Source organism: Thunnus albacares, chromosome 24, assembly GCF_914725855.1.
Source record: "Thunnus albacares chromosome 24, fThuAlb1.1, whole genome shotgun sequence".
In the NCBI taxonomy this organism is placed as follows: Eukaryota; Metazoa; Chordata; class Actinopteri; order Scombriformes; family Scombridae; genus Thunnus; species Thunnus albacares.
In genome coordinates, this window is record NC_058129.1 from 8,101,627 (window position 1) to 8,124,745 (window position 23,119).

Sequence of the window (23,119 nt, forward strand, 5' to 3'; positions counted from 1 at the left end):
AGAGGAAATTCTTGATCTTCAAAAATTAGTTTCTTTGCACCACCAGGGCATTCAGAAAATGAGGTGAAGGACCCTTCCTTCATCTGCCAAGTGTGTCAAAGCAACTAGCAACTAAGGAAACAGAATCACTCATTTACTTCTAGTAGTATCTAGCCATCCAAATAGTTTTGGTTTTATTTGTACAGGTTTTCACATTTCTATCTCTGAGATTTCTGTTTCCACCTCAGTGCTGGGAAGGTGATTTGAGATTTGGTTTTTTTTGGTGCTCACAGCATTGAAAAAAAAACCATCTGCAGTATCTCTTTCCAGCAACTGTATCGTGGTTATACTGGATAAGCACAGGCTTCACTAACAACAGTTTTCATGGGGACTTTACTTTCTTTTTTTCAGAAAGTTATTCCAGTAAATTCCAATATAGTCCCAGCTGCTCCCAGTGAGGTTTGTGGTTTGTGAGTGACCAGGGCATTGTTTGTAGAAACATGGTTTTTCAGTGTTTTAAAGGACACAGTTTTACAAGTCTGTCTTAAAACAATAGTCAGGTGTCCAAATGAACACTGACATGTGTTTTTGTTGCTGTAATCATCCCTCTTGTTCATACTGGCTGTTAAGAGATCCCTTAATAATGCACTTTCAATTGAATTTATTGGAGGGGGGGGGGGTCCATTCCTCCTTCTGTAAAAAAATGTTTAAAGGTTTATTTGATGCTAATATGAAGCTTCAGCAAATTAGTCAAATCAAGTCAATATCCTTCTAAGTTGCTGTCTTTTTAGTGAAAAATTCCCTCCTTTTGTTATGATTCTTCCACTGCAGCTGAACAGGAAAATATTGTTGAGACACAAAGAGAGAGAATTCCGTCTTTGTGTCTCGGCGGACGGCCTGAAAAGACTAACTGTTGAAGAGATCCACTTCATTTCACTTACTTATCCTCTGATTAACTTCAAATAAAGTTTTGAATACACATTTGTGCAAAATGAGGACTGTGGATTTTGTTCCACATCACTTACATTACAAGCACATTTAGAGGGTATCCTGGTCAGTATGAACAGGAGGAATGATTACAGCAGGCAAAACCTGTTTCAATGGTCATTTGGGCACCTGACTATTGTTTTAAAACAGACTTGAATAAGCGTCACAAATTAAATTATATTCACTTCTCAAACCTAGGCAAATAAAACCAAGCTACCTGCATGGTCAGATAGAAGTAATAAGTAGATGGATTTTTGCTAACTTTTTGTAACTTGCTTTTTTCCATGCCAGCACCCACTATAGCACAGATAAAACATTAGTGATGATGACATTACTTCAGTTTAACATGTATTTTTGCTGATATGTCTATACTAAAATACACACATCATACGCCCCTACATGTCCTGCCCCATCGTTCTCTTTTGACGGACCACACGTATGACTAGAAAATCCCTGTTGTCGACAAATGCCGTCTAATGAAAAGGTTAACTGTAAGCAGCATGACAAGGCTGGGAGGAGAGTTAGCGGCCCAGTCGGTGACCTGGCATTTCAAGATGTCTCTATTAGCCTGTTAGAACACTCCAACCAGCTCTTGGCACCACTCTCTGTAGTGAAGGACACCAGGCCAATTAGAGCCTATAGGATTTGGGGGGGAGGGGGGTGGGGCTTTAGGTGGCAGCACTTGGTACGTTGTATAATAAGGATGAGAAGGAAGAAAACTGAGGAGTGTGTCACATGCAGTTAGAAGCCCTGCTTTCATATGATAGTCAAATGAGGCAACAAGCCAAGAGATCAAAACTGTGACCCTGAGCTGCTTTCAAAGAGTGTGTGTTTATGTGTGTGCAGGGGCAGAAGTGAGGAGGACTGTGTGCATACAATGTGTGGGTGCTCAAAGTACGTGCACATTCAAGTTTTTCAAGTGCATATTTTTGTTGTGTGCTGCCGCGTGATCTCCCTCTGTGTGTGTTTTTATTTATTTTTATTTTTTGTTCCCATTTGAATGTGCACCACTTCAAATCCTCTCCCTGACATCATTCCATGAGCTTTTAGCTTTGAAATGGAAATTAATCACACAGGAGTATTCCCTGAAGGGCTGCCTGTAATACATGAAATGGAGCTTTTGGCACAATGTTTCGCCACTGAGATCCCGGGTTGATAAAAAAATTTTGTGGCTGCGGAACAAGACTTCATGGTTCTCAGAGGTGAAGTCACAGTGTATACAGTGTGGAATACAGACCTAAAGGCCAGGCTGCTGAAGTTTAAAACCAAAAGAAGTTTCAGTCTCTGATGCATGGGCATGCAGCGCCCTTTTGAGCAGCAGTTCAACTGTAAAATTTCATTTTCTAACTCTAATTAATGCTCATACAGATATATTTATGGTAAATCAGGGTACTTACGCAGCCCAGACATGCTTCCACTGCTTATTAGTGTTGCAAGCCTAGTAATTCTTAGCATTTTGCAGCCTGACATTGGTGCCATCATGACAAGCTAACAATCGCATACATTTTTATACATTTCTGATTCTAATGGGAAAAACTCTTTGCAGGAGCAAAGGAAGTCAGTATCTTGCTGGCTGTTCATGATTTTTGAAATAGAAATAGGAGCAAGGGCAAGCTGTTTCCAGTTTTAAGCTAAGCTAAGCGCCTGCTGGCTCCAGCTTCATATTTACCATACAGGCATGACAGTATCAGTCTTGTCATCTAAATCTTAGCAAGAAAGTAAATAAGCATTTTTTTTTGTCTGTCAAGCTATCCCTTTAAAATAAAAAATATAAAAATATGAAATTGCCCAGAATAAACCAAAACGCACATTTGCATCTTATTTCCATGGCCAGATGTTAAAATGCACTATAAAATTCAACTAAAATTCTTATTTAAGGGACAGAGCTACACTGTATTAACTGTTTGAAACCAACAAAACACAGTTTTACCACATACCAGCTGAACTTTACCTTGACACAAACAAGGAATTCTCGGCATGCTCATTTTTATACCCTCCATTTTCTTGAGGGTCAGGGTCACAGAGCAACAGGATGAGCACAGCAGTCCAGACAACTTTTTTTTTTTTTTTTTTTCTCCAGCTCCTCGAAGGCGTGCTCATGCATTTTCAGGCCAGCAGGCGGATATATTCCCTTCACTGTTTTCAAGGGTACTCCCAGTTTGCCATACTCAATAAGGCACATAAGGGTACATAACTCCCTGCAGGGCATCTTGACCAGATATATGAATCTGATCCAGGTCCTCCTGTTATTGCTGAGCTCTTTACCCATTCAACCATCATAACCTTATGAGAAGGTCAGAGGAAATATTTATCAGAAAATCCTGAACCCAGAATACCTGAACTTTACCACTTTGGGCAGGCATCCTTTTTTCAAAACTTAAACAGTATACAGCAGTGACAGTATTTTACTCTCTATCATATCAAATTTGCCCAAAGAGTTTTAAAACTGCAATTCTCCGACCACTAACTGATGCAACACTTTGGCACATGTACATTAACTCCAAGCTGATGCCTCCTGGATGATCTGTCATTGTATATAATTTACGTTTCAAGTCTCTCTTAAAGAGAATTTGCTCTGATCTAATTCAGATCTACCTTTGGGGTGTAGTCAGGAGAAGTGCAGGCAGCAGGGGACCTAAATTTCATCAAGCAGCAGACAGTGAGGCATTTAGAAATAAAGCAAAGCATGACAACACGGTACAGTTCAAAAGTTCGGGTGTCACATTGAGGCTGCTGGGAGAGATTGTGCGAGATAGTATTAAGCCGAGATAGACACATAGTCATGACGCTTAGAGATGATTATAGCTGCAGCACCTTCCGTGTATTTATCTAATAAAAGGTTTCAGGCTAAAGTTAATGTTTTAAGTAAATAATAGCCATGGAGCAGGTTGCTTTCACCACTGAAGCTCATCTTTGACAACAGCAATAAACTCACAACCTCTCATTGCCCCATTCCATCAACAGCCAGCCAGTGGAGATGGTAGAGAGCTTTAAGTACCTCGGCATCATCCTGGACAATAAGTTGAGCTTTGATCACCACATCACAGATATCCATAAACGCTGCCAACAAAGACTCTCTGCCATCCTCAAACGTAGGGCTCTCTCAGTCAAACCCCACCCCCTGCTCCTTCTGTACCGAAGTGTTGTTGAACCCATCCTCCTTTACTGCGCCACCTGCTATTTCATAATGCTCACCCTCACCAACATACAGTGTCTTCTAAAATAATTGGCCTCCCCACTCCCAACCTGCCAGCCCTCATTGACATTGCCACCACTCGCAGAGCACTGACCTTAGCACACGACCCCTGCAACCCCCTCAACCCATACTTCACCCTCCTCCACTCTGGCCGTAGATACAGACAACTACTCTGCAAAAAAACAGGCTTTTGAAGGAGTTTTGTGCCCTCTGCAATCACTGCCTTAAATAGCCTGGGAACACTGTAACAGACTTGTGTTGTTGTGATGTTCCTGTATATATCCTGTTTTGAGTGTTTGATTGTGTCCAGACTGTGAAAGCAAATTTCCTCTATAGAGGACAATAAAGAATGAATCTGAATCTGGTTTCCATGACACCAGACCCTTGATTTTCTGAACTGTACCCAAATTTATAAACATCTTTAAATAAAAAAAGAACGATTTACAGTGAAAGTGATCTTGGATATTTGGTACTTTTACCATATGAAACCATGTAAAGTCACAAAACCAAACACAAACTCAGATGTTTGTGAGATGATCCTGATGTGTGCTTGTGTATCACAGTGAGTCATTGTGTTGCCTCTTCACTGCGCACAGCATCAAGGGTCCCGGCGCACTTCACATCTCCATCCAGCTACACACACATTCCCAGTTTACCACTATCCTCGACTTTTATACGCACCACCTGCCAGATGTGTGTGTGTGGGTGTCTTCATGCTTCATGGTTTCTACAGCTCCTCTCTCAGACACACGAGGCCTCACTTATTCCTCCACTCAAAACTTTCACTAGCAAGTGTGATGGATATGATAAGGCTAAAAAAGTATCTTTTGTAAACAAAGATTGATTTTTTTCCTTTGCTAACACCTACAGTGTTTCAACTCAGTCTATGTTGAGTCACACATGGGTGCCACCTCTTTAAAAAGCCATCAGCATGGATCTATATCCCAACCTTGTGGAGCCCCGTGTCTCTGCCTGACTGGTCGCACAATGGAGAAGGATGAGAGTTTGAAAAGCTCACAGGAATTAAGCGAAAAAGCTAAATTAATTCCCACCTTGTATTGAACCTTCCTGCTCCCTTGCAGAAGCCCAGCTTAAAAAGTCCTACTTCGTAATTAGTTTTTTATGAAGCAGCTAGACTATGTATCTTCAAAATGATTACCTCTAATGGTTCTTCATTGTGCATGGTCAATAAAAGAAATTTCCCAGCGAGTATGATATTTTCTATGCGGGATACCAATTATTAGAAACACTTTGTAAAGCTAATGTAAGGTATTGCCATGGCAGCAGTGGTTGTATTGTAGTATTTCTTTATCTTCCCAGCGCTTCACAATCTGCTTTGTTTAGTCTGTTCATTGATCAACAAGAATTAGATGAGTTTTCATATTCAGATGCCCTGCGGCAGGCAGCAGATGAATGCCCAAGTGGCACTCATACCTTTTCGCACTATTAGCCCCATGTATCATTAAACAAGGGTTTGAAATAGCTGCAATTTTGTTACCTTAAAGAGACTATCTGCTCATATATCATTTCTGCTTTCACACAGCCACCCAGCAGGATGGATTCAGCTCTTTTAACCATCGCCTCTTGTCATGAGAGTGTGTTGCATATGCTTTGATCAGGCTTTATAAATAGGGCTGGGCCTTTATTTTGCCATGTATATGTTTGTTTTACACTTGTTATAGGCGAACTTGCTAGCATTAGGTGATTCCGGGGCATTGTGACTAAGACTGGGGGCATCAAAAAGGCTGCATTCCTCCTACAGTACATACTGCTGGAAATGCTTCATCATGTTATTATCACTTTCCTATCTTGTGTAAAATTATTTATCCACCTTGATTACATCTTTTTTTATCACTTCATTTCTTGAAAGATGTTTAACCACACTTTGAATCATTGGCTTCAATCTGCCACACTGTAAATATGCATGATGAACACTTTATGATGTAGTCGGAAGAACAGTAGGTCCAAAGTTTTCTTTAGGAATCCATAGTTCTTAAAAATTTTGAACTGGTTCCAAGTAAATATGATTCTGATTCAGATCGGGCTCAGATTCAGTTCTCAGTACCCAGCCAGGGCAGGCTGTGGTTCAGCAGGAAAGTGGGTTGTCCGTTAATCATAGGTTCTGTAGGTCAATCGCTGGCTCTTCTTCTCCACATGTCAAAGTGTCTTTGAGCTCCTGATGGTCAGGCCAGCACCTTGCATGGTAGCTTACTGCCAGCGGTGTGAGTATATGCGTGAATCAGAGTGAATGAGTGGCACATTGTAAAGTGCTTTAGATAAAAGTGCTATATAAATACCGTCCATTTGCAGGCCATTTAGATCCATAGGTACAGTCATTAACTACATTGTATGGAGCAAGCCTGGACTTGCAAAAAGGGTAAAGGCTGTTTAGGGGATTGACTGTATTATTAACCACGCTAGCAGTGTGGTCTCTCTAAGTTGGTCTATCAGTTAGTCAGTCTGTCTGTTGATTGGTTGATTCAGACTGAAATATCTCAGCAATAATTAACAAGCATTGGCATGCTAACACACTAATTTAAGATGAACATGGTACACATCATACCTGCTAAACACCAGCATGTTAGCATTGTCATTTGTAGCATGCTGATGTTAAAATTTGAGTCAAAATGCCAATGTGCCTATGTACAGCCTCAAAGAGCCACTAGTGTGACTGTGACTCTTTGTCTTGTTAATGCTAATTCTTAGTTCTGGTAGTTACTCCCGATCATATGTCCTGGTCCTGATCAACAGTACTTTATGACAGTATTTTACTTTCTCAGTTCCAACACCAAAACAGATCCTTTAGTATCACATTGGCTGAATCAGTTCCCTATTTTAAAAAAGTTTTTAAAAACCTTGGTCTACCTGTAGACTGACAAAAGCCATACTGTTTTCTAGGCTGAACTTCTGACCACTGAATATTAAATTGGAGTCAGGCTCTTCTACAGAGTTTAGTTGAAAAGTGCTTAGTTTGTCCAATAGTGTTGAAAGGATACCCTGACATTTCGAGGGTTTGGGTGTCACCTCTTCCTGATGGCTTGTTAGCATTGTCAGCATTTCTCATTGAGGCCAGTTAGCTGCAGCCTGACACTGTTCTTCCCTATCGTTTAAATAAGGCAGACACTGATAACGAAGAGGAGGATGATAAAATCCATCACTAATGAACACAACACCCTGCCAAGAGTCCAGTGAAGAAAAGTAAGCATCTAAGGGTCATAGTGTCCTTCCAGTAGAGTCACCGTGATCATATAGTGGAAAGGTTGTCTTTCAGTCTTTTTTGTTGTTGTTTTAGATGTAGTAGAAGTATGTAGATTTCTGGAAAATGGCTTAATTCTATGTAACAAAACATCAAAAGAGCTTTTTTTTTCTGTCACTAACCCTCATGGCAAAATGTTGTATGATAGGTTGACGCTGTAGTGCATCATGACAGTCACACTATTATCCCCATACCAACTTGTCACAACCAATAGACATCAAGAGCCTCAGCGAGTCAACAAAGGAGTATTTTTCATGGGGGGAATCTGTCACGACCCATATGATGCTGACTTCTTGTCAGTCATGGACTGTCACCTCCTACCTTTGTAATGTACTTTTGTTTTACCGATGGATCAGAACGTTACCTCTGGAAAATAAAATCTGCCACAAATATCAGCAGATTATAGAGCTTCTGTCTGGTTCTGCCGGGTGTAGTTATCTGTAGAAATATAGGTAAGTATGAAGGTATAAAGTTCATTGCAGTTTTACCCAGAACATATGTCATATCTGTGATAATTAGTCTCTTTCACCTAGCATTAAGATGCATCTCATATCCAGATTGTATTTAGAAATGATAGTAGTTTAGCTTGCTTACCTCGCTGGTTTGGACCCACCCATGTAGTTTGCACCCATGAAATTGCATTTACACTTGTGTTCAGTGTGGTCACAGTGCATCCCTGACCACATCTAGAGGTGGTTTAGTCTATCAGATCACAATCCATCTTCAGTGCGTCTTGGGTGCATTTACATCTGTACATTCATATGGTCAAGCACTATCCAATTGCAATCCGATCACCCACAACACATTTTAATGCAAGGCGTAAAGCGGTCACAGTCTCAGAATTGCACTCCACCCAGATGGAAACTTATAATTCCAAGGTCATGATTTATGGATTTCAGGATGCATACTGGAGACACATCTCAAATTTCCTAAGGGCAAATATTTTTGGCAGAAAAATCCATATTTTATTAAAGAGTCAATACTCTACTTATGACTTTTTGACTGCCTACAGTCTAGAGTTATTTTTCCATAGTTTTTCTTTTATTATTTGTATGTTTTTGGTACACAGATTCAGAACATTTGATCTGACATTATTTGGAATCTGTATTCACAGAGCATAACTGCAAACATTGGGACTACAAAAAACCCCAAAACAAACAAACAAAAAAAAACATCAGCTCTGCATGTTCTCTGATGTTCCGAGTCTGATTTTTCTGTTCTACGTATTTTTTCTCATCCCATTCAGACATCTTAAACAAAAACTGTCAGAAGCTACTTTGATGTACACTTCACAGTCCGTAATGAAGCATTTGGATTCTTTTTGGGCAGACGTTTGAAGTCATGTTGGTGTTCAAAATTTACCAAACAGCTTGTATGTTGGTTTTGTTTAACCAAATGTGACTCACAAACTAGTAAAAGCTTTGAGCAGACAGAGACATATCAGTCGGCCTTTCTTGATTAATTGATGGTTCATCATCAGAAACGTCATGTTCTACACTTGTCTTTGGCTCAGACATTGAATCCTCCTTTCATCAACTCCACAACACCAGAAAAGTCCAGTGTTGTCTAATCTGTTAGGGACCAAATGATCCAGCTAAAGAAAAAATTTATCAACTTTGGTTTGCAGTAAATGTCTACATTATCTGCTTTGTTACAGCAGGAAAACCCTTGTTCATGTGTTTCCTAAAATGAATGAAGGGGAAATGAAGGGAGCAGGAGATTACACTTGACTCTTTTGTCTGGTAAAGTGGCCAAAGCTAGAGTGAGCATTAACAATCCGACAATTTCATCCCTTGATTTAACTAGGTTGTACGCTGTCTCTCAGTGCTGCTCTGCTTTTTACTTTGTCACAGTTTGGATCTTTATACTACAGTTGCTTTTGATCCTCTCAGACTGTTAAGAGCCTTTTGCTCTCTTTTAGCTAATGTTTTTTTTACTACAGTTTGCACACTCTGCTCCCATCGATACTCTTTCCAGTTGCAAAAAACATTTGACTCACATTCATCAGGTGGACACTAACAGGACTCCATTGTGATGATAACAGTGCTCTGTATTGCTGAACGTGCAAGAAGGCAGCAGTTTGCATAAGGTTATATATTTAATATTTCATATAAGCTTCTTCTGCTGCCCCCAAGTGGCCAAAAAGAATCAATTAATGCAGCTTTAACTGTCTGTTATGCTTTCTTAGTCTACATATACTGAATAAAATGCTTAGAGAATTTAGTGTGTGTAACCTTTTTTCTGTCCTCTGCAGGACAATCCGGGAGCACCTGGGAGAGCAGGAGGTTTCCATCTCTCTGACCATTGACTCTCTGGAGGAGAGTGACCTGGGCAACTACTCTTGCTATGTTGAGAACGGCAATGGACGGCGACAGGCCAACATCCAGCTTACCAAGAAAGGTGAGGAGAGAACACACACAAGCACAAAAGTTCTTTTAGTAAGATGAAAAAGTTATTTAAAAGATATACCACATTTTACCAGGAATCCAGCAGGTTGATATAAAAATCCTCGATTTTTAATAATGGCATGTTGTACGGAAGTGTCCAGAGTGACTAGGAAGGTGGTAGGATGCAGACTCAGACTTGCTGAATCAGTAGAAACTGATTTATTATGTCCAGCATGACAAAAAGAACAAGTGTCTCAAAAAAGCAATGAATACAAGTAAATCAAATCTAACTGGCTTAACTCAGGATGATTCAAACTAAGGCATGATCACATGCACACAGCTACACTGTCATCCTTTAATTTCTGCTCTCCCAAATCCACATCTCTCCCCTTAAATAGGCCTTCCAATCTACTAGGCAGAACCACATTTCTTGCAGGGGTGTCCTCTCCCTGATACCAACTGGCATATAACAATGCTACTTGTATCAGTCAACATTGTTTACAACAAAACACATCATCCACAACGTTGGTCTAACCCATGACATCACTGATGATGTCAGTGAGAGTTTAAAAGCAAGAAGTCATTGGGTGACTCTTCCTTGGGGGGAAACATGTATGCAAGGGAGGTATATTCAAAACAATTTAAAACAATGTTGATATTTTTTGGCTTTTGATGATGATTTTCTGGACTTTGGACTTGGCGGTTGGCATAAACTGGTTTGTGACTGAATCAGGATGGCGACTCAGGTAGTAGATGAAGATGATAATATGGATTTTGATGACTGGACTCCAGTTTCTAGTGGGAGAGGTTGAGGAAAGGGAAAAAAAACAGGTGAGATGAAGTAAGTTAAGGCAGTAAAGGAAGCTTGGAAGAGAACAGTTCAGATGAAGGCAGCACAAAAAGGTTGAGAGGAATTAAAATAATCCTTAAATTCAGAAAGGAGGATGACCATGTCAAACTAAGTCTGATAATGTTGTCTAGGGAATTGAAAAAGAAGCTAGGAGAGGTGGAAAAGGCTAAGATTTTGAGAGATGGAAGCCTGTTGGTAACATGTAAAAGGGAAGGACTAGGAATAAAGCTTTACATATTGAAAGTATCTGCAAGAAAATGGTCAGCGAAAGAAGGATTCTGGATGAGACTAGAGTGACATGGGGAGTGATACCACATATACCTGTAGATGAAGACTTGGAAAAACTCAAACGGAATATTTATGGGGGCGAGGTGAGTAGAATAAAGAGATTGCTAAAAACAATTAATGGCAAAAGGGTTGATAGCTGTCTGTTCCTCTGGAGTTTCAAGAGTCCATACTTCCAGAAAAGTTAAAATCAGATGTATGAGCCTCCCTATATCCCCCCCTGCTTTGCTGTTACAAATGCCTGAGGTATGGGCACATAATAGCAGTTTGTAAAGGAAAGCAGAGGTGTCCCAAATGTGAAGGTGATCATGGAGTTAAAGACTAGAGAGATATTGTGCAGGATAAATGTTGTAGTTGTGGTGGCCAACACAGGGTAACATATGGTGATTGTGAAGTCATGAAGGGGGAAATTGAGCAAGTGAAAGCAGTTAACAACATAAGCTATGCAGAGGCAGTGAAGAGGGTACAAGGACAAAGAGGAAGGATGAAACTGACAAACTTAACCAATAATGTGAAAGATGTATCCTGGGAGCATATTAATAAAAGACTTGAAGCAGATGGGAAGCCAGGAGGCCCAGGTGATAAGACAGTCTGATTATTCTACAATGGAATGCAAGAAGTTTAATAGCAAATGACCAAGAGTTTAAAGTCAGCACCGGGCAAGGATCAGATTTGTTATATAATGATAAACCATCTCAGTGAATCATCCAAGGATATTTTATTGGAGCTATATAATAAAGTTTGGGAGGGTGGGAAATTGCCACAAAGCTGGAATGAGGCTGTTGTAGTTCTAATATGCAAACGAAGAGAAGATTGCACAAACCCAGGACATCATAGACCAATTGCTTTAACATCCAACATCTGCAAAATAATGGAGAAAATGATAAATGAAAGGTTAACATATTATATAGAAAATAAAGGATATCTATCTAAATACCAGAGTTGCTTTATGAGAGGAAGAAATACTATAGATCCATATTTAGAACATGAAATTAGAAAAGCACAGATGAACAGAGGAAGTTTAGTGGCTGTCTTTCTTGATATAGAGAAGGCATATGATATGATGTGGGGAGAGGGATTATTAATCAGACTTTGTAAATTAGGTTTGTAAATTATTATTATTATCAAAGGTCGAATGTATATACATGGATTAAGGATTTTTTACCAGGAAAATTAATACAAGTCAGAATAGGTAAGAACTAGTCAGGAAAATTTGTTGTTGAAAATGGAAGCATAGTAAGCCCTTTATTATTCTCCATATTGATAAACGATGCATTTATTGAAATAGAGAATGGGATGCAGTTTTCGCTTTTTGCAACCCAACCCCAACAGTAGCATTACAGGTAGAAATGGGAGAAATGCCAGAATTACTGGGTCATAGTCATGATCACCTAACACAAGACACTTTAAAACCCTTGTTGGGAAAAGGAGAGGAGGGAAACAAAAAGCTTTGGATGGACAGTGACACAGAAATCATCAGAACTTAAAGTAGCTCAGTTAAACTTTAGTCCAACAGTACCACTGCCAGCAATACCTCCATGGATACTTCTGGACACCACAGCAGAAAAGAAGAACAAAGATAGGGAGTTTATTTATAATTCACACACCATACACGTATATATTGATTGTTACCACGGTTACATACAGATCTACATAGTTAAATCCAGATCTACAGCTCAACTCTTTGATCTGCATCAAAGAGTTGAGTTAATAAAGTAGGAGTAACATTATTGTTCCAGAGTTTCATCTCCAAGTAGGGAGAAGGATCAATGAGCAATTATCAGTGTACATAGGATGTTTGCAATATTGTTAGCAATGCAGTGGATAGAAGATACAAGACCATTGAGAGCAGTCATTTGTTCATATTCAAGCTCATCACTAGCTGGTTTACAATACAGTCATTCAGACAGCAGAACAGACATTTTGATAGAAGTACAACGAACATTATACAGAATTAAAATTATGGGTCTTAGAGTAATTTTTTCATGGGCACTGGCACATATTGGCATCAGAGGAAATGAAATGGCAGATAAGGCTGCAAAGGGGGCAACAAAAAAATCATCAAAAATAATCAGATTGATTTGACAGTTAGCTTCAGCAAGACAGAAATCAAGAACATTATTAAGCAGTGATTGAAGGAAAGGTGGCAAAAGCAATGAGAGGAAGAGAGGAAAGGACAATGGTTTTACAGAGTTCAGAGGAAAATGGAAGAAATGAGGTGTGCAAGAAGGAGCAGGAGAGATGAGACAATAGGTAAACATAATACAGGCAGATGTAAATACTGCGGGCAAGAAGAAACAGTAGAACATGTTATGCTATACTGTCAGAAATATGAGGCAGAAAGAAGGCATCTGATTCAAAACCTCAGAAAGATAAAAGAACACTTTGATTCAATATATATTCTACAAAAGAACTCAAGAAATGAGTGTTATTAAATCCTATTTTAGTATCTTAGACTAACTAATTTGATTGAGAAGAGTTTTTTTACAAATATTGTAAATACTAGACATTCTGATCCACACTCTATACCAGTTGGTGGAGATAATGCACCAATTGGTTGTTTGCCAACCGCCAATAAACCTCAGGAAAGAAGAAGAAAGAAGTGACTCCCTCTTTGTCTCCTGGAAAGCATGGTGAGTATGGTAAGAAACACAAGCCAATCTATAACTCAAGAAATTCAGGACTTAAATTAATAAATGGTAAGTGAAATTAAATGTGTCTGTCTTGATTAAACGATAAATGCAGGTATAAATGTAACACAGTGCTTAACACGAAGAAAACCTGAGATAAGATGTAAAAGCAATGCTACAAATACTGGCTAAACAAACAAATGACAAGTATGGAAAGAAACACAAACTGTAATATGGACAAATTGTGTTGTCTCACCCACTTTGTCACACATGTTAAAGCTTTGGAGGTGAAAAACACCATTTGATGCCACGGGCCTTCACACTAACAATGGAGTGAATCTCTCAGCAATTTACTGAGTACAAAGAAGAACAACTAGCGGGATTCTGGGAATTGACCAGTTGTTTCTTGCCTCAGGGAGTAAAAAAATGGGACACTATTGTAGATAGTGTAGAAAGCCTATTCATCCCTCCTCAGCCTGAGGAAGTATTAGTTTGCAGAGAAAGAAAAAGCGCTTTTGGAGAGAGGCAGCCTTCGGTGTTATGATGCCAGACAAGCTGTTTGACTGTCTGGCAATGACATCCCCCAACAAACACACACACACATACCAATCCTCCTTTGATCGCCGAAATCTCACTCAGACATTTTCTCATCTTTCATCACTGGCTAGTGTTGCTTTTCCCCCTCCCCATTCTCTTTTTATTCAAGCAAACATTTTTTTTTTTTTGAGTTTTGCTTCTGATTTTGCCTCACCGAGGATGACTGTTTGAAAGTTGATTCCGTGATGATTTTAAATCGAGGTGCACACTTTTCAATGTGGTTATATAAGTGAGATTTTTTTTTTTATGTTTTAGTGAGGCTAGGGGGGTCTCTACAGCCTTAAAGTTGTCAGTGTTGAATACATTTACATAGTAAGATATTTTTCCTCTCTTTTAAGCTCGCAGCTTTGGATCCAGCTTTGATGGCAGCCCAGTTCCCCTCCATTTGCTATATTAAAGGGGTTTATGCTGCACAGTCGAATCTCAGAATAAACCGGAGAAGATTAGCCTGTTCCTCGCAGGATTGCGGGTCTACGAGAAATCGACCCATTCCCATGTTTTTATTTGGTGCATCCGTGGTGCAGAGCGAGCCCAGTCAGTGTTTACGCTGCCTTTCAAAATGCGTCAAAGTTTTCCTCGCTTGTCTCTTGAAGCTGTGAAAAGCAGCACACGACACTCCAAATGAATTTGGTCGTCTCAGCGTCAGAAACTCTTTATTCTCTCCCTGCTCGCCTCTCTCTCTGTCCCATGCACACACACATACACACACACACACACACACACACACACACACACACACACACACACACATTCAGACACTTTGAATCATGCAGCATCAATCAGAATACGTCTGCTGTCTTGTATGTAAAGTTAGCATGGAGACGTGTCCTTATTTCCATTCTTGCAGTCAAGAAGTTGTGCTTCTCCAAGTCCTCCTGACCAACTTTTTTAACTGGTAAACAGCTGTCTATACTGTATATGATAATGTAGATTCTTGATTTTGGAACATGAGAAGCAGGAGACATATATTTGGCTCAGGGTCATCTTTCATAATTCTCACTCCTATTTTTTTTTTATGTTACAGTCCAACCACTACTCTGCCTTTTCTTTTCCTCCCTTTTCATCTCCTTCCCTAGACAGAGAGAGATGCAGAAAAAGGGAGAGAGAAGAGTGATGAATCGCCCGATGCCATGTGGCTCCATCAAATCCAACCTTCTAGTCGTCAGGAGCTAATTTGTCTTAATCTGTCCCAGTGCAGCGCTGCTACAATATATGGATGCCAGGCAGAGAAGAATTGGCCTCCTCCACTGTAATCTCTGCTGCTTGAGGAGCAGCTGGCTCGTTATACTGTCCAGACATCTGAGGAGAGAAGCAGTGTTCACTGAGGTGGGAGGGTAGAGCGGAGGTGGAGAGGAAGTCAGGGAGAAGTGGAGTTGCTTGGATCCAGATTTTTCACCGTGCTTGTTAGCCATAGAACCTCTCTTAGAAGAGTAAACTAATTCAGGATGATTTCCAGGCTGTGGGAGAGAGAAACTGAGACAAGAAATCAGAGGTTTGAGGTAGAAACCTACGTTCATGCTGCCCCTGAGTTTGTTTACGCTCTCGTTTGCTTACGTGCATGTACGTCCGTCCGTGAGTTTGGCTGAAGGTCGTCGGCCGGACAGGCGTGATGAAGCGGCGCGGGCCACGCTCGTTAGCTTTCCAGAACACCATCCTTCATCATGGGAGCTGTCAGCCTGATGGCCGCTGCAGTGGGATGGGCATCGCACACTCCAACGAGGTTAAATGTGCGTCGGTGATGGATGGTGATGCACGCGAGTCCTCTCTGTCCGCGTTAGTGTGTGTGCAGCATTGCAGCGAGTCCAGCCTTTTACTGTTGTCCATTAGTCAGCCAATGAAGGCTGACCACCCAGATTTTGTGAGGCGTAGCCAAGAGAAAATGTTCAACTGCAAAAGATGGAGTGACATCCGACAGAAAACACTGTAAAAAAGAAAGAAAAACCTTGAAAAAGAGACAAGATCGTGAAAAGACAAAGCAAACGACTTGGTTTTCAAGGCAAGTTAGTAGACCATGGACTAATGGAGTCCATTGTCCTGTAGTGTAAAATATCACCTCTCATAATCCTTAGGAACACAAACAGTGGCTTCTACTGAATAGTTTTGTCTTATGGACCTTTCTTAAAACACCATAAGTAACCAGATTTAAAATAATCATGAAGTATTAACAGTGAAGTCCAACAATTCAGCTCCCACTGATGCTTTTCATGAGTTCATGTCACACGGCAGTGATGACGGATGGCGGGGAGAGCGGACCGCTTCGATCTGGTGATGGAACAGCCGGTTCAACTAACAGCCGAGAGCTTTCCTTCGTCTCACACGTCTCCGCAGCAGTACACACATGTAACCGATCTTCATAAGTGTGGCAGTCTGATCTGTCACATGCTATTGTCGCGGCAGTTGCCTCAACGTGAGTTTTTTATTATCCAATCCAGCCAGGAGGCGTTAAGTGACAGGTATAGAAGTGGTTGTACTTTCATTCCGGTTGGAGTTATGTGTCATCTGGATACAATCCAGCCACAATGAGCACATAAGCAACGTGACAAGATGGAGAGGAAAGGCAAGAAAAGCTGACACAAACAGAGGCTGAATAAATACCACTGCAGGAGATGCATAAAAGCTATTTTCAAACAGATGTGGAGGTACGCCTAAGTCATTTCAAAACATGAAATCTGTTAACAATAGCTAGTGCAACTTTTTCTTACCTATCATGACTGCATCATGCATTATTTCACTTGTATTGATCTTCCACAATATAGTTGGATTTTGCTTCAAGTGCAGTGCAGAGCTGAGAAATTGTGATGTGGAACTGTGCAACTCTGTGAATATTAAAGGAGAATAAATGTCTCACAACATCAGATATCTGCAGTAAGATCTGGGGAAAAAAAAAACATTTAAATGATAAATGCGACAGTAAATATTAAAAGCACCACAAGATGCTTGTTAAACTTTTTTTTTTAATTTTCAAGAATAACAAAACAGACATTTTGCAGTATGCATGGATGACTGGCTGGAGGCAGAATTCAGAAGTTTTATTATACATGATCGTCATTGGCAGCATAAAACAGCAGGCGCTTCTCATTTGGTTTTGTTATTTGTATGTTGGTATAAAATAGTCGTGATGCGGTTTCAAAGCAGCCTGATGAACTGCAGCATTCAAGCACTACAAGAATTAAAGGTGTCAGTTAAAATAAAAGATGTCCATGTAGGATGTTGTTGGTGTTAGCTCACTCAAGCCTCCTCACTCCTCGATCCTGGCTCCTCTTAAAGAAATAAGGCAAGAAGGGCCCATGTTGTTTGTTTTGGCTGGAAATCACAGGAAAATGTACACTTATATAGACTTGAGGTTTTTTTTCCTTTTTTGTAAAATAAATTAATTTTCATACAATTTTCTGAATTTAAAGCAACTGTTTTACATTTTGGATCTGAAACTTAACTCCACTGCTTTGCTTTCAAAAAGAACAAATTTAACTAAAACTGCTTACAGCCACCAGTGTTTCATGTTTTCAAGGTTTTCTAGGACAATCACAGGAGAATTTAAAAATCACAGTTCATAGGCAGTTTTTCACACGGTATGCTTTTCATGTAAATGGAAAGTAAGCTACCACTAATATAACTAATCCAGAGGGTTTCCTTCCTTTGTTTCACTTCAACAAATGATGTTGAAATCATATTAAAGTCGACTTTTCTCTCCCTATCTCTCCCTCCCTGTCACTGTGTTTGCCATATTAGCAGAGCTTATGTACACGGTGGAGCTGGCCGGAGGTCTGGGAGCCATCCTGATGCTGTTGATCTGTCTGGTGACGTTGTATAAGTGCTACAGGATCGAGCTCATGCTCTTCTACAGGAACCATTTTGGCAGTGAGGATATAGACGGAGGTAAGATGAGATAACCTTTTTGTAATTAAAACACCTTCCACTGCTGTGAAAGCATCCTTTCTTTTCTGAATGGGAATCAAATCCCATACATGAGCAATATCAGTGTTGCTCTGCACACTGAGCTACACGAGACTGCATATTTATTTTTACTCAGAAAACACCTGGGCTGTTTTTCATATCTTGAAACTGCATGTGGCACCATTTTTATGTAAATATACACCTGTTTTATCAGTGGCTGCAACAGAAAAGAACCTCTCATCAACTCAGAAATTCTGTTGTCAATTTCAGGTTATCTTCTCAACACACTGGAACAACTAAATCAAAAAATTGCACACAAAATATTCTTTAAACTGTCGTCTGAACAGAAGCAAACGACTCCAATCTTTGATCTGTTTTTCTTTCTTGTCATATTTGCATCCTTGTGAAAAGTAACTACAAGCTAGCAGTAGTCACAAGCCAGGCTTGTAAAAATGTTCATGCTGAGTGCTGCTTCCTGGCATCACAATGCATGATTTCTGGGTAATGAAGTTCAGGCTTTCAAACCATCCCCTCTTGCTGTGTTTCAGAGCCTCCACCAGGCAAGTTGCTAAGTTTTTTTTTTTGTTTTTTTTAACGCAGCCTTGATCATTTAAACAGCAGCTGTTAGTGATGTGCTTTGCATTTCAGGGTACAATTGGTTGTGTGTTTTACTTATTATTATTCCAGTGGGTAAGAAGCTGAACACAGGCAGACAAAATAATGTGAACACTTTGTGAAGTAGCTAATTTGCCACTGTAAAGTATTTATCAACCCCCAGTCTGCTGAATATGTCACTGTTATGTTATTTATTGCTACATGTCTTGTCACGATTTCCGAGACTTTTCCCATGACATATTAATTAATTTTGAATTGATTTGGAGTGATGCGCCTGCTGTTCTGTGGGCTGTTAGTCGTCTCATGTTGCTTTGAAAACTCAAATTTCAAAGTGCTGATTTCCAGACATCTGCTAATTGGTATTCAACCTAATACGAAGCACCTTAGTAGCAATGTGTGCGATCCTGATGCTGTTACCTGAGAGTTTAAATCCCTGAGGTGTTTATATTATTTCAGCCTGCAAATGTAGCTTCATCATACCGGGAGAAATTAATTACAGAAAAGACAAATATACTACATCCTTCAATTACAGCCTCAAAAAACAAGAATGCAACATAGCCACAAGAGAGAGGAAGCAGGCATTCAGACCAACAATAACACTGTGTTAAAAACACACGGGTCAGCCTAAGTTCAATTCAATTTACTGTATTTCACTGGGATAATTGATTCAATATCAATACTGTGTTCCAGGGAGTTCTGGGTACATTTAACAAAAGCAAACTAATTTCAAACTGTCTGTACAGTCTGTCGATGAAGTGTACTGGTTTGCAGATTTAAGCTCACATTTGAACAGACTTTGCTGTTTACAAATGCCTTTGCTTTGCTGATTGCACCCAAACAAGCACCCAGTTTTTAATTATTGTGAGTATTTCGCTACAAGTGCCTTCAAAATTATGAACGTATTAATCAAACAGAACTTCCTTCCTCCTCATCTTCTCACTTGTACCTGTAGCAAAATTATTTCCCTGTGAAAACTTTCCAGACTTTTAAAAAATAATTTTATTCTCTATTGTGACAATTAAATGGTAAATAGTACGATTATAAACAGGTGTTTTTGATGCAGTGCTGGTTTTGGTCAGAACATGGATAAAATTGGCGTGCACTAGTAGCCTACTGGGTAAGACAAACGCCACATAACTGCAACATCCGCGGTTTGATTCTGGACCTTTTTTACATGTCCTTCCCTATCTCTCTCTTCCCTTGTTTCCTATCATCTCTCAGCTCGTTAATAAGGCATAAAATGCCCCAAAAATATATTTAAAAGAAGAAAAAAAAAAACATGGCCGCAGTTGTGCCATTTGCTCTTTGCCTAAAGGGGAAGTTGTTGCACCACTGTGCTCTTCCCCACTCTGCTATGTGGTAACATAAAGCTCATTATCTTGAGTTGTTTAAGAAGGTAGTGGAAAATATAGGGTTTCTTTAGCTAACTGAAAGAGACAAGTTGAGGCCAATTTCTACAAAGCTCCATCACAAATAAGCTCTGGAATGCACTGAAAATCAGACATTACTTCTTATGAAGATACATCAATGAGTTCAAGAACAGCAGGGTGATTCTGCATGTATGTGTGTAGGCTACTCTTCATGCTTTCCCATGTGTCTGCAGGCAAACTGTCCATGAGGAAGTGCAAGAGTGAAAGGATAATATATTCTGCTGAACACTTTCTATAAGGCAAATCAAAACACAGTCCCTGTGCCAGACAAAAACATTAACTCTGAAGCCCCATCAGCAATAGTAAAGGAAAAAAAAAATCACTCTGATTGGGCCTGGTGGATGAGTCCTGGCTTGAGAATGCATCAAACTGAGACAAGGAGCAAGTTTTAATTTGATTCCCCTGTAATGAGTCTCTCAAGTACCAGCACTGCAATGAATTCTGGGGCAATGAGATTAGTTCGGAGAGGCTGAGGGACTGTACGTTGTGGAAAGAGAGACAGCGAGAGAGTTACGAGCGTTAAAAGGTAAAACGTATTCTGTACCCCGCTCTTCTCCTCACACACTCCCAGCTCTGCCTAACTGTGATGGCTGCTACATCAGACATTTCAATGAAAGTCATTACCCCTGGCTGTGTTGAGCTTCCGGCCCCGGAAAGCTGAGCTTTGCCTTAATGGATGGCCCAGAGGCAGTTGTGTTGAAAAAAGGGAAGAAAAAAAAATGTCAGGCTTTGAACTTAATGCCAAACAGCAATTGTCTCCTTTAATTGTGCCACCCGAGTGAGTGCTTGGAGAGAGAAACAGATTTTCAATTTGCTCTCCAGTATAAGGGGATCAGGTTCAATAAGACACACCACGCTGCCTCCAGAGCTCTCAGGAGACCCCTGATACTTTCCTCCACGCCTCGGTCGATTAGATCACTTCACTGCCACCTCTGGCGTGCACACATTCGAAGGCATGCACGCAACTCGCACCTGCATCTCTGACTTCCAATGACAGTATCCTGTAGGTGAATAGGGAAGGTTTAGGCAGTAAATAGGAATCAAACTGGAAATGGTTGCCAGTTGAGTGGGGGGGGGGGGAAACAGTCGCTAAGCAATGGCAGGAGGTGGTTAACCGAGATCCCATCTCTATGGTAACCACTGCACTGACAGGGAGAAGTAGCTGCATGCGAGATATAGTTGCACACACTGTGGTGGGAATTGCCTGCAATCACCTGGCACTTCAAGAAATAAACACATGCATAAACAGCATTTGACAGGTTGAAGAATAATATATTGTGCAATATATGGATATATGGAGAGTACCTGACATGCAGAGAATTCAAGAAAATGCAGGCTCTCTCCCTGAGAAGAGAGCAGCTCAAAATATCTCAAGTTTTCCAGCAAATAAATACATTATTGTCCCTTTCTGGCTTACAGCTTCAGCTCAACCTGTAGAAGCAGTAGGGTCAAAGTTCAACATCCACATTACCTTCTGTGGAGGGCAGTATGCACTGAAGGACACACAAACACAGAAGAAGAAGAGGACACTTAATCTCCTCATAGAGTCCCTTCTCAGGAATGTGTAAAGCTCAGAACATAACACTAAAGGAATAAACTCTAAATGAGTGTCAAGCAAGAAATGATAAATTCACAATGTTTTCATGTTAACTCACTTTCACAACGCACACATTTTTCATCAGTAAAGCCCTTAAGGCAAAGTCTCGGATGCACAAAGATTTTTTTTTTTTTCTCCCGTATAACTCTGCACACACTGCCAAGAAAGTGCTTGTGTCTCATTGTGGCCACTCGAAGAACTAATTGAATGCCTGCCTTCCTCTTCTGCCAGTTGTAAAATTGTAAGCTTTACGTAACAATAGGACGGACTGTCAGCTATTTGTCAGGGGCGCAATTTAGTTAAAGACCACTCAGTTGTCACATTGTGTGGGTGTCAGTGGAATCAATAATAGGCTTCATGATGACAACAGCCGAGCGAGCTTGTCAAGGAGGTGGGAACTCATCAACACTCTGCCATAAATACGAATGTCAGTGTTGTCAGCACGGCGTGGAATTATGAGGCTCCGTCTGTGTTCAGTGTAGTTTGGCGATACCGAGCATTAATAGTTTTCACATCCCGCACACGCAGCGACTGTAATGCATCCTGTTTAATTAGCATATTTAAGATGTAGAGGTAAACATCACAATAACTAATTTGTAATCAGAAGGTCAAGTGGGATCTTGTTTTTTCCAAAGTAATCATTCACAAGTAATTAAAGGAAGAAGACAACTTGTGAGTTTAGACTAAATATTTTCTCTGTGGGTGAAATATTGTTCATCAGGGATAAATATACAGTATGGATACTTGATCTTTAAGTCATGTAAGTTATCTATCAAGCAAAATTGCCAAACATGCTTTTCTCTGTTTCATTAAGGTCATTGTAAATTGAATTAAATCTTTGAACGGTTGGTCGGACAAAATAATGAATTTGTAGATGTCACTGTCCTTATAGATTGCTAGGAAGTTTGCCAGACAGAACTTTTTAATTTGGTACATGAAAACACAACTGTCCTTGGCCAAAAAAAGGGTCAATTTAAACCCAAGTAAATATCAGTTCATTATTTATTCATTGTTGAAAATGTAAATCTTCAATTGTTGAGTTTTATGCTTGCATTTGGCAAATTTCCCATTTTTGCAGCTGACCTGCTGTGCACTGACTAACAAGCTCTCTAGATACAACAAGCAGTTATTTGGAATTAAACAATTGGACTAACTCTGTTTTTTAATTATTAGATTAGTTCTACATTACACAGCCTTTTCCAGGAAACTTCTTGGAAATAATTAGAAAATTAGTCCGAAATTACAGACCTGATAGATTAAGTGTGACCTCACTTTTTCTGACATCTTATAAATGAAAAAAAAAGATAATGGAAATTATCATTAGTTGCAGCCCTATATACACTCAGTTGCCGGTTAATTAGGTGCTCCTAGCTAAAGCAGTCTAATATAAGATCCCTGCAATAAACCTGCTTTATA

At 40.0% G+C, this 23,119-nt stretch overlaps 1 protein-coding gene across 4 annotated transcripts in view; it reads left to right on the forward strand.

Moving 5' to 3' along the window:
* Nucleotides 1-23,119, forward strand: part of LOC122976235 (interleukin-1 receptor accessory protein-like 1) — a 301,394-nt gene that overhangs the window by 263,289 nt on the left and 14,986 nt on the right. For all 4 annotated transcript variants that reach the window (XM_044344602.1, XM_044344605.1, XM_044344604.1 and 1 more), the window contains exons 8-9: nt 9,673-9,818; nt 17,897-18,043. In XM_044344602.1, the coding sequence (XP_044200537.1) occupies nt 9,673-9,818; nt 17,897-18,043 (293 nt within the window). The remainder of the gene's footprint in view (nt 1-9,672; nt 9,819-17,896; nt 18,044-23,119) is intronic.